The sequence below is a fragment of the Eublepharis macularius genome, chromosome 1, assembly GCF_028583425.1.
Source record: "Eublepharis macularius isolate TG4126 chromosome 1, MPM_Emac_v1.0, whole genome shotgun sequence".
In the NCBI taxonomy this organism is placed as follows: domain Eukaryota; kingdom Metazoa; phylum Chordata; class Lepidosauria; order Squamata; family Eublepharidae; genus Eublepharis; species Eublepharis macularius.
Window position 1 is genome coordinate 50,713,104 of NC_072790.1, and position 16,625 is coordinate 50,729,728.

At 43.3% G+C, this 16,625-nt stretch overlaps 1 protein-coding gene across 2 annotated transcripts in view; it reads right to left on the minus strand.

Annotated features, from left to right (window-relative positions):
• Positions 1–16,625, minus strand: part of ASAP2 (ArfGAP with SH3 domain, ankyrin repeat and PH domain 2) — a 118,373-nt gene that overhangs the window by 7,994 nt on the left and 93,754 nt on the right. The window contains exons 21-24 of one of the 2 annotated variants that reach the window (XM_054993643.1): positions 15,873–15,986; positions 13,199–13,451; positions 3,864–4,025; positions 2,193–2,355 (exon numbers count right to left, since the gene is read on the minus strand). In XM_054993643.1, the coding sequence (XP_054849618.1) occupies positions 2,193–2,355; positions 3,864–4,025; positions 13,199–13,451; positions 15,873–15,986 (692 nt within the window). The remainder of the gene's footprint in view (positions 1–2,192; positions 2,356–3,863; positions 4,026–13,198; positions 13,452–15,872; positions 15,987–16,625) is intronic. The other variant, XM_054993710.1, reaches the window with a different exon arrangement.

Genomic DNA, 16,625 nt, shown 5'->3' on the forward strand with positions numbered 1-16,625 from the left:
TCTGAATTTTTAACATGTGCTGAAGAAGGCTCAAATGAGAATTTCCCTTAAATAAGGACATTTATCCTTTTTTTGTGATACGTGTCCATTTGTTTTTCAATTTACTGAGTCATCAGTCCTCAAGACTGTGCTTCTGCTGCATTTTCTGAGGGCCCAGCAAGCAACATTTTGGAGATGAGAAAATACAATACTTGTCCAGGTTCAGTGCACTGATGGTTAAGGCAACTGCTAATTAGCATGTGGTTGCACGAGGGTCTTTGGCATTGACTTCTTTCTGCACAAGCCTCCTTGCTTTCCATAGCGTGCTCATGCTTCTGATTTGGCACTACTGCACTAATCAAGAAGAGCAGGAAGCTTTCTTGTACACCAGAAAGCGATTCAATTTAAACACAGGTTATTTGTTTTCCAGTTCCCTTTTACACTTACACAGAGGACAACACACAGCTCTGAACAGCAGGACTTTTGGAAAACCCAACAGGATTTTGTTGGCAAGAGGAAAAACATCAATCCTACCAAAAGTCATGATTTGTTAATTTTAAAGAAAAGTAACGAATCAAGAGATAGCTAGTTTACCTATGGAAGGACAGCCATTGGAATGTGGAGGTGTAGCGGGAATATGGATTCAATCACAATATACTCCACGTGTATTCTAGTGAACTTTGCATGTCTTCAGTGTAGTTTGTTAGCAGGTTATGTAATTCACAGCTGTTCTTTTTATCTTTTGACAACCAATTAAAAGTGAGCTCTGGCTCACGAAAGCTCATACCCTATCACAAATTTTGTAAGTCTTATAGGTGCTACTGAACTCTTCTTCTTTTCTACAATTAAAAGTCGTATGAAAAAGGTAATGATTCTTTTAATTGCAAGAATGGACCCACTAATAATCTGCTCGCTTAACTTTTTGACAGCATTTAAAGATTTATAGTTTCTCATCCACCTGCATCATAACATCACACTTGGCTTTGGTAAAATGTTACATGATTGAATATCAGCTACATCTAAGACCATATATTATTGTCATGTGTGAAAGATTTTCGATATGTCTTTATAGATAGCACATGTTAATTAGTACAAAAGATGTCACCCGGATACAAAATTAGGGTTTTGAGGAAGAACATCGCATGAAGAAAATTTAAGTGAGAAATGTTTGTATCTGTGCATTTACTGAGAATCCAGTGCATTTCATAGTAGACTTGAATATAACCTGATTAAATCATTATTAGCTTTTACTGAGAGATGTTAAGAGATTTACTTTTTATTGCATGCATGTGTTAATCAATTACTGGTTTCATTTTAATCAGCCTTTATATTTTAGTATCTTGCTTTATTAGAAAGATTACAGTTTATTTCAATAAAGATTAAACTCTAAAAGAAGTCTCTGGGTGCCTTGATGGAAAGGGTTAAAAAAGGTCTCACATAAAAATTATTTGTACTAACAAAAGGTTCTTTAAAGGAAGAGCTCTATCATTAGACCTTATCTGAAGCTCCTTGATCTGTTCTGAATTCGGGACATAAATCTCAAAACTGGACAACATGAAAGTTTAATGAGAGATGGAGAAATCAGTCCATTACAGAGGCAGGTTCTCTTAAAAAAACACGAGATAGAAGAAAGCAGAGGGAAGATTGTAGTCCATTGATGGACCTTATACTGTTTTTGGAGGACCATCAGAGCCCGCAGATTACTAGAAACCCTTGTAGGTATAAGGTTGACTCCTCCAGCAGCTACACCTAATGCACACTCGGGGTGAATTAACACATTTAGGTTATTTCTTGTGATCTTCAGTATTCATTCTTGTCCCATAAATGCAAAACGTGCCACTGAATTATAAATGTTCTAGTGTGTGGGGGGTGGGGGGGGGACAGATCATGCAATCCAGGGAATCGACCTATCCCCAGTATACACCATTAGTTAACTGTTTTGTTATACCACTTCAGGATGTCAAATTAGAGGTGTAATTGTAGTCTTTGCTGCTGAAAAATAATATTTTTATATCCCTAGGAAGCCTGCCCCACCCTCACCTCAAAAGAGAATGCCACAAACATAGAACGCTAACGAATAAACTTAAGAGAAAGGGCAACAGATATTTCAGCAGAAGTGTGGCATAATGTAGACCCTATATTCATGCACCAATTTGGTGCCCCAAGGACTTTAACCAGCTTGCAGAACTTTAGGAAGAAAACCGCACAATTACCCAGAAACAGGCTTCTTCTGAGAAATTCTGCTTGGAGGCTGGGGAGGAAGCGGGGGTGGCGTAGGCTTGGATTGTGGTGCAGACGGCTGTTTTGATTGGTGGCTCAAAGCTTCCAGCATACTGGCTGTCTTCACAACTGGAGGTGGTACTGGAGAAAGGATACCTAGAAAAACGCACATATATAGTACAATAATGATGAACACAAGCACGCTTAAAAAATGTTCTCCAATTTTTTAAAATGAAACAAGCTAGTATTTTAAAAAAAAACACTCTTTGTAATACTGATCAAAATGTGGGAAATCCTCCCTTTGTGCAAAATCTAAGGATCAGACGCAGCAAACCAACCTGCCCTTCAAACATGGCCTCGATATGTGCATTCTACATACTGGGGTGCAGGTTGTGGCTCATGCTGCTCCCCCAGGGAATAATTAGCATGAACCAAAGCTCTTTAGGACACATTTATATATTGGTAGGACCCATCTCGGGGCAGGGGGCTTCTACATTATGGAACAAACAGTCCTGCCTGAGGCTATTAGGAAGGCTCTCATACTTCTTTCATTTTGTAAAACAGAACTAACTGTTCAGGAGGGCATTCTCTTAGAGGGAGCAAAATTGAGGTGAAATGGATCACTTCAGGAGGCGACTCTTACTAGGGACGAATTTTTTCATACACCGACCGCCTAGTTGCCATAAACAAATATATTTGCTTTCTACACTGTTGCTCTTGTTTGCTTACATTCTGATATTTCTCCCCAACCTACAGTCCCAGCCCAAATGCATTATTTTGTCTTACCTAACTATCTTTGCTCTTAGATTCAAACGCAGTTAATTCTATTTTGTAATCCACTTACTGACTGAATGAAAAGTTTTTATTATAGTTATAACCTGCCTTGAGTCTCAGCAAGAAAGGCAGATTATAAATCATCATCATCTATATGTTCCATCCGTAATGAACAAAGGGGATGGATGTACTGCATAGCAGAGTTCTTATTTTTAATATAGTTCATTAAAAACAAGTAAGAATCATTGTACGACTGCTGAAACAAGCACTAATAAAGATCATACCAAGAATATTGTCCGACAGGGAATTCTAAAAACATAATGCAACACTAGAGCCCCGTGGTGCAGTGGTAAGCTGCAGCACTGCAGTCCAAGCTCTGCTCACATCAAGACCCGAGTTCGATCCTGGAAGAAGCCACGTTCAGGTAGCCGGCTCAAGGTTGACTCAGCCTTCCATCCTTCCGAGGTTGGTAAAATGAGTACCCAGTTTCCTGGGGTTGAAGTGTAGATGACTGGGGAAGGCAATGGCAAACCACCCCGTAACAAAAAGTCTGCCAAGAAAACATTGTGATGCGACATCCCCCCATGGGTCAGTAATGACTCGGTGCTTGCACAGGGGACTATCTTTACCTACCCTAATGCAACACTATTAAAAATATATCTTGAGGAACGGCCTGGATTCCTTGCTAAGCTACCCTACAGTATCCTTTCCGCACAACTGTGGGAACAAGCCACTGATGCTCATTCCACTAACCAGCTGGCAAAGCAGCAAGGTCTGAAATTACATCAACCAGAGAGGAAGAAGCATGGAGTTGCGAAAATGGAAAGCGGAGGCCGACCATGATTAGATGCAGAGAAATAAAGGAAAGGAGGAGAAAAGTGCAAACATACTTGTAGATGTGACACGCAATGGTGGAACGGGGGGATGGACAGTTGGTGGATCAGATGAAGATCTCTGCCTGCTTATGCTTTCCATTCCTAATGAATTTGTCTTCCACAGTGTGTTCGATGAAGGAGTTGTTTGAACAGCACTGCCAAGAAATGAAGACTGAACTAAAAAGAAAGGAAAACACTGTATTATTCATTATTATTACTGCTGGCTGAGTAAAGGGGGGGGGAACAGCAGTGTTCCTGAAATGGACTGGCAGCACTTCAAGTATGGGACTGGTCTACAGCTCAATTTGTATCTGCATTTTCATCATTTAATGACTGCATCAAGAACTAAAAATGTGTGGATGGGCCATCACAAATCACACACCACACACAGAGCTTTCATGTCCTTCGAAATAAGGCTTCTTAACAGAGTGAGTCATCAAGCAAAGCTTGATTAAGTATGTGTGAATCTACTGCTATTTCCTGTGGATGGAGCTACACATATAGAAGTTTCAGGATTCAATAGTGGTAAAACAAAACAAAACATTGGACTTACCTTGAAGGTAACTTCTCTTCAGTGGGGGCAAAGTTACCCTCTTCTGGGTAACGCCTCCTCGCGCTAAGGCAGGGCTTATGCCAATTAAGCTGATCCTTATGAGGACCAGTAGGGGGCGGGCCTTCCCCAGTCCTTCCAAAGGCAAGCTCCGTTTTTAAAAAAACAGAACACTAAAAAACCTAGACAACTTGTTAAGCTAAATTTCCTCCTATGGAGGTTATTTGTAATAATATTTCACTGAAACTGAACTATATTCAATAAGATCAGAAGAAAGAGGAGAGGATCCGGAGCTGTCGCAATCCAGGTGGGAGAAGATGACCTCGCCTCCACAGAACAGAAGAAACCTTCATGGTAAGTCCACTATTTCATTTTCCTTTGGTGGGCGGAAGTAGTCCTCTTCTGGGATATCCTAGGGCTAAACCATGTTGTGGGAGGGAAGGAACTCAGGTTCAACAATCCACCTGCCACCTGCCGGAGTGCTCTGCACCTGAAAGCAGCCTCAGCCGAGGCCACCTTGTCCAGCTTATAATGCTTAACAAAGGTGAGAAAGGAAGACCAGGTGGCTGCCCTGCATATTTCGGCGACAGGAACGCTAGATGAAAAAAAGCATTGATGTCACCACTGCTGTGGTCGAATGTGCCATTACCACTTTGGGAGCAGGAAGAGGCAATGCTTCACGTGCCTTGAAAATACACTGCCAGATCCAGTAGCCTTAGAAACTCTCCTCCCCAACATGTGTGTGCTGTGAGACACGAGCAAGGCCTCTGAATGTCAAAGAGGGCAACACAGAGCTCTGCAAACATCCAGCTTGTGCCACAATCTTTCATGTTCATGTACTTAATTTGGACAAAACGAGGGAAATATGACCTGCTAGTTAACACAGACAGGAGAACTGACCTAAGGAAGGATGGATGGATCTAGGGGAGAAGAACCTCATCCAGCTGAAAGGAACAGAACTCTTCCCTCATTGACAGAGCTGACGATTTTGACATTCTTCTAGCTGAAGAACTTGTTATGGGAAGGGCAGCTTTCCAAGAAGGCAACTTTAGTTATTTGCTTTATAAATTCAACGGGAGGTTGAATTAGTGCCTTTAGTACTCTTTTCAAGTTCCCTGTCAGAAACCTGAAGCTAACTGGAGATAAATGAGTCACTCCTTGTATAAAGCCTCTGATAAAGCTGTTGGAAGAGTGAATTTCTGTCATTGTTCAGCTGATAATTGTCTCTTCAGTGTCTTTGGATGAAGGCCCTGCCACAGCCCCTCACGGAGAAAGAGGATTATGTCTTCCTCAGAGGGAGAAAGAGGCTCCAGTCCTTTTCTTCTACACCACCTGTGGAATGCCTTCCAGGTGATTTCGCAAATGTGGATGGAAGGTGGCTTTTGGGAAGTTAGCATGACCTCCACCACTTCCTGGGGGAAGCCTGTGATCTCTAAAGTTCTCTTTTTAATTTCCACAGGGCTAGTTACAGCCATTTTTGTTCTGGGTGAGAAAGAAGACCCTGCTGTAGTAGGCTTGGCGATGACGGAATCCTCCAAGGCCAAGTTACTGCCATGTTGACTAGATCTGAAAACCATCATCTCCTGGGCCAGAAGGGGGCAATGAGAATCACTCTCCAAACCCCGCTGAGAGGCTTGGCAGTCAACAGAAAGAGCAGAAAGGCACACAGGAACCCCATTGTCCATGGATGAGTTAGAGTCTTCTCCTTCTGCTTGAGAGTTTTTAAATTGGGAACCTGGGAACTTTTTCTGGGCCCATGAAAAGAACTATGCAAGGATTCTCAAAGCGACACACCGATGATCTGAAGACTATGGGATTCAGTGACTGCTCCCCTTGGTCTATCCTGCTGTCTGCTCAGCCAGTCAGCTTCTATGTTCGAGGTGCCTTGGAATGCGGAGACTGAATGCTTGTGTAACCCTTGTCCACTAGAGGGAGATAAAGAGTTGGGGTATTCCTTATAAGGAAAAAAAGGCGCAATTTTCCTTGAGAGACTGGAGGGCCTGAAATTGCAGGGAGAAGCCCTCTCTCCTCAGAAACACTCCTTTCTATGAACTCTCTATTAATGTAGACTCCTGTGAAGAACAGAAGGCATCCCTACGCTGAGCACAGCTACAAGTTGCTGCATTTCAAGGAACTGGCTAGTAGATGTCAGAAAGACATCTCAGTAGTCAAGATGCCTCCATTTGTTGGGTGCGAGATTGCATTCCACCTTATTGGCTGATGTGCATTTTTGCTGTGACGTTTTCTCTCTCTACTGGGAGGTGCCTTCCAACTATTAGATGCTTGAATGCTAGCTGTGCCAACCTGATCACACTCTGTTTCAGTCAATTTATACTGCGGTTCCATTCCCTCCACTTCCCCTGGGGTATCTGGCTCAGGCAAAGGACACCCCAGCCCAGAGAACTGGTTGTCAGAACCAAGGGAGCCGAACATCCTAACTGTGCCAGTTGCACCACTGTGTCAGGGATCTGTGTGACTCTGGTGAGACAGACAATCTCCTGGGATGACAAAGAATGTCCTGTTGGAACTGTAAGAGAGTCCACAGAAGGGGACATGGATGGAAACAGGCCCATTGAACCATGTCCATGGCTGAGACCATGATGTCCAGAAGTCTGGCTAAAACCATGACATCCTCTGCCTTCTTGGTTGCAACTTGCAGGTCTCTGAGCAGCCTAGATTAGGCAGACCTGTTTCTCCTCTATAAGGAAAACCTTCCCGAGAGGTAATAATCCTTGTTCCCAGATGGATAATGTCTTGAGTCAGGTTCAGATGACTCTTGGGGGACATTCCTTAGGAAACCATGATGAAGAAGGAGGCGTAGGGTCTCGCTTAGATCCTGCTGTGCACTCTCCTTGGATGGGGAGCATATCCTTTGTGAACATCCTGGGAGATGAAGAAAGGCATTACATTGGTAGTGCAGACCCTTGCAGGTGAAGTGAAGGAACTGCCTAGAAGTGGGATTCATTGGAACATGCAGCTATGCTTCTCTGAGGTCAATTGAGATCAAAAAGTCGCCTTGATGGAGAACATGTAGAATGGATCTGAGGGATTCTGGTTGAAACAGAATTTGACTACCATCTTGTTGGCAGACTTCAAATCTAAGGTTCCTCTCCATTCACCTGATTTCATTGGCACCCAGAAAAGAATGGTCTAGATTCCCTTGAAGAGCCGATCATGAGGTACTTGATTCATGACACCAATCTGCAAGAAATATGTTATGGTCTGAGACATCAGGGAGTGTCACAGAGGATTCCTGGATCTGGGAAAAGGGGAAAACTTAAAGGGAGGACTTGATCTCATAACCAGATTGAACAGTTTTTCTGACCCATCTGTCTTGTGTGGATCGGTATCAGAGGTGGCTGAACCACTTTGCCTGTGGAGTCTTTCAAGGCATTGTCTCCATCTTTAGGTAAGATGGCCTCAGAGTGCAAAGCAGCTACTAGGGCTTCAATCAAGGGAGCTTTTAAGGTCCTCCGTAACAGAATCAGGCAGGGAGTAGAATTCTTTTAGCTATCATAAGCAAACTGTTGCCTGCCCCAGTTATTGCCCATTCAGAGCTCACAGCCTCCTCAGATTGTGCAGGGAAAGGGCAGAGAGGGGAAACAGCTACAGTTTTCTTAAAGCTTTGCTTATCCAGATTGGGAGAGGATTTAACTTGATATATAGGATCCTGATTGTAATTGAGCGCTTGAATGATTTTTGTCTAAAGTCCAGAGAAGCGCTGTGTCTGGAACAATCTAGTAGAGGCCTCGGGGTAGCAATGTCATTCCCTGACCATTCCCCTTCTTCCTCCTCAGAAATTATAGATTCCGTTCCTGTGGCAGGGTGTTGTTTCTCATCGTGGCCAGTAGATGGCAGTAGCACCCCCTACTTGTCAGATTCATGTTGCTTTCCCTGGGAAGGGGAGAGTGATTGAAAAGCCCTCTGTGATTGGCCCATTCCCTTGGGCACCCCCTTGGGGTCTAGAGAGGAATCTGCAGGATCAGCCAATGATTGGACAGAGTGTGTAGCATCCTCCGTGCACCTGCTAAGATGAATTTTTCACATCAGAGAGACCTCCTATGACAAGGAGGAATCCAAACGCTGCCTCTTATGGTGCCTGCTCTCCCACTTTTACCTCTTAGATACGGATGCCGCAATCAAAGGCATGCACAGAAGGCGGGAAGCCTGTGTACTCAGCAAATGGCAGCATCTGTATTACATTGGGGGCAGCCCTGAGGTAGTTGCCACAACTGTGCAGCTTTGAGCTGTCTGCAAAGATGCTAAGGCACCAAAAAGTGAGGCCATTTCTCCAAAGGGGGGGCTATCTCTGCTGACAAAGAAGCCAGAGCTGATCTAGAGCAAGCCTGTATGATCTCCATCCTCCTACCTTTCATTGCCTCTCCACTAAGGCCCAGAAGCTTGGTGTTTCTGAGCATGTGCAGAGTGATCCCACTTCCGCACATATATAAAGGACGTTTCGCAGCAAAAGAATCCACAGTTCAAAGGCCTTCAAGCATGTGCAAAGGGCCTCCTCTGAACTCCCACTGAGGGTGAATCATTTGGGCCATTCTGGGGGGGGGGGAGACACAATGCCTCTGAGAATGTGCGGAGTGACTCTTTTTTTTTTTTTTTTGAAAAACTGGCTTCTAATAAATAGTCACAACAGCCCTGTGAGGCAGGCTGGGCTAGAAGGGAGTAAGTAGCCAGGGGCGACGAACCTGTGTGCTGGTTCCTGCCAAGGCCTCAAAGGGAGGTCTGGAAAGGCTTTTCAGTAGATGTGACATCCAAGGAGGCAAAACCAGAGCCTTGGAGGCCATTGGGCCTGGGAAGAGCTGAGAGGAGGAAATCCCCAGCTGATTCTAGCCAATCGCAACAACCCGATGCCTGGAGTGACGATGACTCAGCCTGGCACAGGTCTGAAGGAGTGTGGTGTAAAGAATCCACTTTGAAGGAATCTTGTCCTTCCTCCTCTTAGTTGCTGAAGCTAGAAGCTTTCAGGCAGCTGAGATGGTCAAAGTACTTGGTAATTGCTTTCGGCCTAGTCAACAGAGAAATACCTCTCTTTCACTTTCTCTTTCTTCTTTTTAGCCTACAAGGAGGAGTTGGCTAATTGAGCCTTGCCTGGAGAGGGCAGGGCAGCAGACTGGTTCCACCCCACAATAGTCCTCTTAAGGATCAGCTTAATTAAGCATAAGCCTGCCTTGGAGTGAGTAGGAGGTGTTCTCCAGAGGAGGATGACTTCCCCCCACTGAAGGAGAATTCCTTAGAGGTCTGTGCAGACAACTTCACAAACCTTTTTTAAAACATCTGTTTCGTGGAGAAATGTTAGTTGGAACATAGCGTTAACAAATTTATCTTCAGTGAAATGAGAACTGATCAAAACAGCACCATCCTAAACAGAATTACATCTTTCCAAGGTCACTGACATCAGTGAATTGAAAAGGGTGTATCTTTGTTTAGGCCTGCACTGTAAAGTTTTTACTCTCCTTATTTTTCTATGCTCAAAAAGACTCAGTTTCAAGAACAGTGAGTTTGTGCTTTTCCCAATTTGTTTAAACATGCATGCAAACACACATGGTGTTTTGCTAGTGCCATACAATTTAAAGCCTTCTACCACAAATGCAAAACAAAAAAAAACTAGTGAATGTGGAATTTGGAGGGGGGCAACAATTTTCATGAAGAGGTATTAAAATCTCTCTAAAATTAAAAGGGGAACTGCAACAAAAAGCACTGACAGTACACTTATTGCCATTTTGGAAAGCTGACCAAAACAGAATAATGGGTGGGTGAGGGATCTCTTACCCCATTTATCAGAGAGAGGTGCTTAAGGGAGCAATGCTAAATAGGACAACGCAGAAGTCAGTCCCATTTTTTCCCAATGGGTCTTACTCCCAGGAAACTCTTTTTAGGATTTCTGATGCTCCCAGTTTTCAGCTCCACCATCCCATCATCTGTCACTTCTCCATCTGCTGTGAGAAGCAGGATTCGACTGTACGTCTGTCACAGCAGGTGGGGAGGGGCAGATGACTGGACAGGTGAGCAAAAACGAGCTGCATTAGGAGAGTTAAGCCATGTAAGATGTGGAAACTCTAGAAAGAAGACAAAATGAAATATATACTAGCAAATTAATCTCTTCATTGCTGTTGACTAAGCAACAATGACATAGTATTCTGCTGGCAAACAGTGAAACCGTGGCTTAGTTCAGACCTAACACAAAATCATTATTTACTGTAGCTATGGTTAGTTTGTTTACAGGCAATCATTCAAATCCTTGATCGATAGAGGTTTCCTTGCCTTTGCTCCTTCTCCTACTACCTTCACAGAGAACTGGCTGAGGTTTAAGCCTGCATTTGAATTGTGGGCAGTAGTAAGGGACAAGCCAGGACGTCTGCACTGGTATACCGTGTAAAACTATACTTGGACTTAACTGTGGTTAATAAGCTTCAAAACATGGTTTCAGATCCTAGTTTTGTAGACCCTAACTAATCATAGTAGAGTGGCCCGTATTTAGACAATCATATTGATCATGGTTTTATGTGGTGTCTGAATAGAGTCAGTAGCTAGAATACTAGTGGAAAAGACTGAAAAGTCTGTCAGTGAGTGAGAAAGCAAGAACCAGAACAGAGTGTGACGAGAGGAGATGTTTAGCCAAAGAACGCAAGTTACTCAGTTATGCAAGTCACTGAGAAGGAAGAGAAGCATCTCTTTGTTCCTAGCTGAGCATTTGCTCTTTTCCAAGTGGCCAGCCTTTCTTCTTTTTTGTCACTTGTCTCCTTGAAGAAATTTTAAATTAGATTATTTCTGTAGCTGTGACAGCATGAACTACAACCATCCACTTATAGGTCCACATGTTCGGCCATACCACATTCTTACCAACCACGGCTCAATGCTTCATAAAAGGCTAAGAATATACCAATAAGGTTTTAAAATGCCAATTTCTACTGCAGCTGCCATCAAGGAAGGGAATTCGCTGCAAATCATATTATAGGCCACCTATATGAATTTTAACTAGATAATTAATAATGCATTTATAATAATTCTCCAGTGAATTAATCACTTGATTAAGGTACTTAGCCAAGGAAAAAAACCTATTTATTATGCAAGCAACATTTTATAAACAGTCAGGGTTGTGAAAAAAAAATCACCATAGAAAAGTCATGAAATTATGCTGTATGGCCACCTTCAAGCTTGGGTTCAAATGGCAGCTTAGCTTTGGATTTACTGAATAGCCTTGAGAAAGTAAATACATCAGCCACAGCACCTTCTATGAAGAAGTAATAAAACCTCAGAAACTGTTGCAAGAATAAATGAGGAATGGATATGCTGACTTTCATTTTGAAATCTAGAGTACCCTGCAAATCAAAATGATTAAAAAACAAACCTCACCTTGGCCCTGAAAAACTATAGGCTGGACCCTACACACTGTAAGGAAAATGAGCTCACAAAGATAGATCTCTCCTTCCTTCACTTCTGTGAACCCCCAAAAGTTGATGTTGGAACGAAATCAAGGGAGACCTGAGGACAAAATGCCACGGGACATGGGGGCTGCAGTATGGAGAGAAAAAATTGGACCCACCTCCCCCTTGTGCCAGCAAAGGAAGCTTGGTGGAGCAAACTGTCCAACCACACAATAGCAAAAAGGTCAATGTTACCCACTTTTTACTCCTTTCTGCACTGCTCCAATGACATGTGTCACTTTGACCAAAGTTCTTCTGACTGTGTCAATGTTTGGCAGCAGGGTGTGTGTGCGTGTGTGAAGGGGGCTGCTATGGAAAGGGGAATATGTAGAAGATCCACCTCTGGAAGCTTCTTGCACTCACTGTTCATAGGATCTAACCCCATGTGAGAGGGAGATTTGTTATATATACGTGTATCTCTTAAAGGAAGCGGCAACAAGTAATGAAGTGTCTATGAAAATCAATGTGATTAAAAATCTTTAGATCAGGCTTGCCAATTTAGAGCAGTTTGTTGATCAAGTAGAAGCCTTGCGCTCTTAAAAGTGACAAAAACTTGGATTATTAATGGAATTCAGTTTGTTTAAATCAGTTTAGTAAATAACGTACATTACACTCAATGTTGCAAATTAAAGGACTTCTGATGTAACAACAACATGTACCTACAAAATCAACTCACAACAACAGTAGTTTAATGGTTACTATTTGATCCTTAAGTCTCTCACAAGCCAATCTGCTGCACTCATACTAGTATCTACTCGCAATGCTCAACGAACCTCTGCTCTTTTGACATTTTGCCTTGGCATGACAATTACTAAGCACTTCTTTGGTGGCCTCAGCAAATAAAATGTTTGCTTTAAAATACTTGGGGTATCTTTCAAAACTAGAGTTCGTTTTTGCCTCTTGTATTATGTGGTACGTATGATGTGTAACACAGATTACAATGTCTGTAGAACTCCAGTCTGAAAAAGGGGGGTATCTTTGTGCTGGCAAACCATGAAAGGCTCCTTGCTCTGGTCGAAGGCTCTGCCATCAGTGGCATGAAAACGTAAGATCCAACTCATTAGCCTGATGGTATTTTACGATTTTAGCCTGTCATATAATGATGTTCCTTTGGTTGTTTATGTTGATTTAAACTTCTGAATGGCATAGTAACAATGCTTTGAATAAATATATACATTTATAAAACAAAAACAAACAAAAAAACCTAGAAAGTGGGGGATTCATCCCGAGCTAAATAGGGGAAATCACACCATTTTAATAGTACCAATACCTACGTGGACTAAAGGGTCTGTACATATACAAAAAGGGAAAAAACAAAGTATTTGCTGCTCCCAAAGTATGAGGTGCGAACGGTTCAGTACCTTTCCCGACATTCCTGGGAGGCAAGGGTGGTGCACTAGTGACAGGAGCCACCGTCTGGGTGGGAGGCGGACTGCTGCTGAGTATAGCTCCGTAGGTTTCGTTCTGCAAGAGGCTGGGCATGAAGCCCCTCTGCTTGTCCTTGGCTATGCTGGCAGCATCTCTTGCCAAGGACGCTACATTTGGCTGAAGATGGCTTGATCCTAGCTGGTAGAAACTGACAGGCCTGTCCTCTCTTCGATTGGGGCTTGGTTGCTTTAAAAAAAAAAGAAGAAGAAGAAGGAACAGGGAGACAGGCACACACGCATGAGCATTTGTTCCAAGGGCTGAAAACACTCCCAGCACAGACCAAAACAACAGAAATCTTAACACACCGTCAAATTATGCCATTAGGTGGATCTCATAAATCCATTCCAGTAAAATCAAGCATCTTCCTTCAGTGCAAGGACTCGGTGTTAAGATGCTCTTAGTGGAATGTGCAGCCACTGAATACAGGGTCTATCCACAGTAAAACAGTATTTTACACCTTGTCTGCATTATGTATTTAAAACGAGAAGGTTCTGTTTAACTAGTCTGGAATCAAAGAAGCAAATATTCATTTCTAATAACATTCTCCAGTAAAAAAAAGCAATAAATCAAAGCAAAACCACCCTACCTTTATATTTAGAGATAATTCCCCCCCCCCCAAAATTAAGCGCCATCATTGAGTAACCTTAGCACCCTTTGACCTGGATGGCCCGGTCTAGTCAGATTTCAGAAGGTAAACAGGGCCAGCTCTGGTTAGTACTTTGATGGGAGACCACCAAGGAAATCCCAGGTCACTACACAAAAGCAGTCAATGGCAAACCACCTTTGTTCGTCTCTTGCCTTGAAAACCTTATGGGATCACCATAAGTCAGCTGAAACTTGACAGCACTTTCCACCTCCACCACCTTAGCACACTCCCATTCAAAACAACTTTGGCTACTTTTAAGAATTTTTGCTTAAGGTTAATTTCAAAATCTTCTGCAGATTTTTTTTTTAAAAAATCAGAAACTGATCTCCATGTTGCTATGAAGACCATTTTAACATGACCCAAGGCAACCCTGCACACAGTAGCAACAGTTAACTGTGCCTTCCACATAACAAAGACATTAGTTTTGTCATTAATAGCCCTTAATCTTCTTTTCACAAGTCTCTGCAGCCTAGAAGCCTACTAATAGACAGCGTGCAGTAAATGCATTTTTATTCTTAGCCTCACCACTAAGCACTCAGCTGGGCAGAAGAACTGAGGCCTGGCCAAACCCTGCACCATAGAGAGCAGAGAGTATCACATCCCATACAGCTTCCTGCTTAGACAGGAACCACTGGTCAGGCTCCCACCCTAGAGGTGCCGTGCAGGTAAGTGTACAGAACACAGAGACAGAGCCCACCCCTTCTAAGCAATCGGTCAATTTCACCTGCAGCTAGATCATAAAGATGCATCAATTTCATTTATATGCTGCATCAAGTTACAATAATATCAAGCCATTGTACCATTCTTTGTAAAAGCAGTGCACAATTATTAACTGCAGAGGCATTCTGCAAAAAAAAAACCCACCCAATAATGATACAAATCTTGTTGGGGACAGGGGCGTTGCCTATTTTTTTTAATGTTAAGTTTCTGATCTTACAGCTCCAGGATCATATGTATTTGGGGATGTTCACGGGAGCAGCGAATGTGGAGTTTGCTGCAGGGTGTCTCCCTACTTCTCAAGTTCCTGCTGTTGTAGAAGTACTGTGGGAAACAGGTGCATACATTTCCTGCAGTGAACTCGCCCAATAAATTGTCCCTGCCAGCTCCATCTGAAAGGTCTGTGGGTCCACTTCTTACTATTGAAGGATCTCACCAATAGTTGATGGTTGTTGCAGCCTCACTGTTTTCCAGTGGTAAAAGTCAGATCTCTACAATTTTCTCTGTCGTTTAGGGGATATGGCTAAGAAAGGATCTTCCCAAGAAATGGCATCTCTGTAACTTCGTAGCAGAGCCTGCTGCAGCCTTCCTCGCCCTCCAGGATAAATCTTTTGATGATCTGGGTTGGCTGCTGAGAGACTGTGCAGGTTGGCCCCAACTATACCTGTACCGAGCCCTGTTGCTGCCGATGGAAGGCACTGCTGTATCCTCAGGTGCTCACTGTGCAGCATGGCAACAACAACCAACACTATTTTGCCCAGTAGCCAGAACCCGAGGGGGCGAGAGAGCAAGGACAGACTCACACAAACACACCATGCAGCAGCAACTGACTCGCACGGTGCAACCAGAATACTAGTGTAGTACAGTACTCATACAGGAGTAAATTACCCCTGGGCATAAATATGGTCACCCACTTCTGGACTTTTAGCAAACAGTATTCAGAAATTAAGAATCCAGTCACTAGCATGCAAATGTGAAGAAGTAATAAAGGAGAGAGATTACACAATAGCAGCTTATAATGTAAAAAAAATCCCATTGAAAAACTTCCCTCTGCTCAAAACAACACTCAGAAGAAAGTAGCTGTGGAAGAGCTGACCCAGCAGAAAAGACAAAAAAAAACCCTACAGAGTATCCTTATTGATAAGTGCCCATTCCTGTCCCAGGTAAATGTTCCTTTTTATCTGAGTAAAACGGACGCCTTTAAAACAGGCATGCTGCTAAAGCCCCACAGTCCAGTCACTCACCTGCAACTTTTCATCCACATCGTCGTCACTCTCGTCCAGGTCTTCATGAAGCAGCCGCCATTCATATTCTACATGAATGTGGGAATTGAGCCTTCCAGCTAAGGCCTGGGTCAGCTGAGGAACCAAAGTCAGGCGTCAAGATTTATCGCTGACGCCAATGATGAACATACATATTTCTTAAACCGAGTACTTTTCTCCAATTGCCCCCTCCCCTGCCCGCTTCAAGTGCAAGATAACGCAGAAGTAATTTTAAAGGGTTACATAGCAGTTGAAAAAGCGGGATCTTCAGTCTGCACAGTAATCCCCCTCCCCGCTCCGAACATACGCTCAGTTACAGACTTATCACTGGCCCCAATAATGTTTTTCAGATGGCGTGCATAGGAGGCACTGCTGGAATTAATAAAAGGAACCCTGGCTAATTACTTTCAACTCTTGGACTCTTAGAAAGGCAAGAGACACATTTGGAATTCCACACTACAGCTCCTGCTGAAACAGTATGCCTGAATGCTCTCCCAAGTAAAAGATGTTTAAAAAGCCCAGCCTGCCCACCCACAAATGTAAGAGGTATAAAAAGCCAGTGCTGGAATGAAACGTGAATGGCATGAGCTCATACAACCGATCTCCCTTCCTTCCTCCACAGCCAACCCGGGGCCCTCAAAGAGCTGCTCCTGAAGTTCAGGGGCCCTCGGGAACATAGTTGGGAGCATCACATGGGCTGAAGACTTGAGAGGAAATCGAGAAAAATTCTTCTGA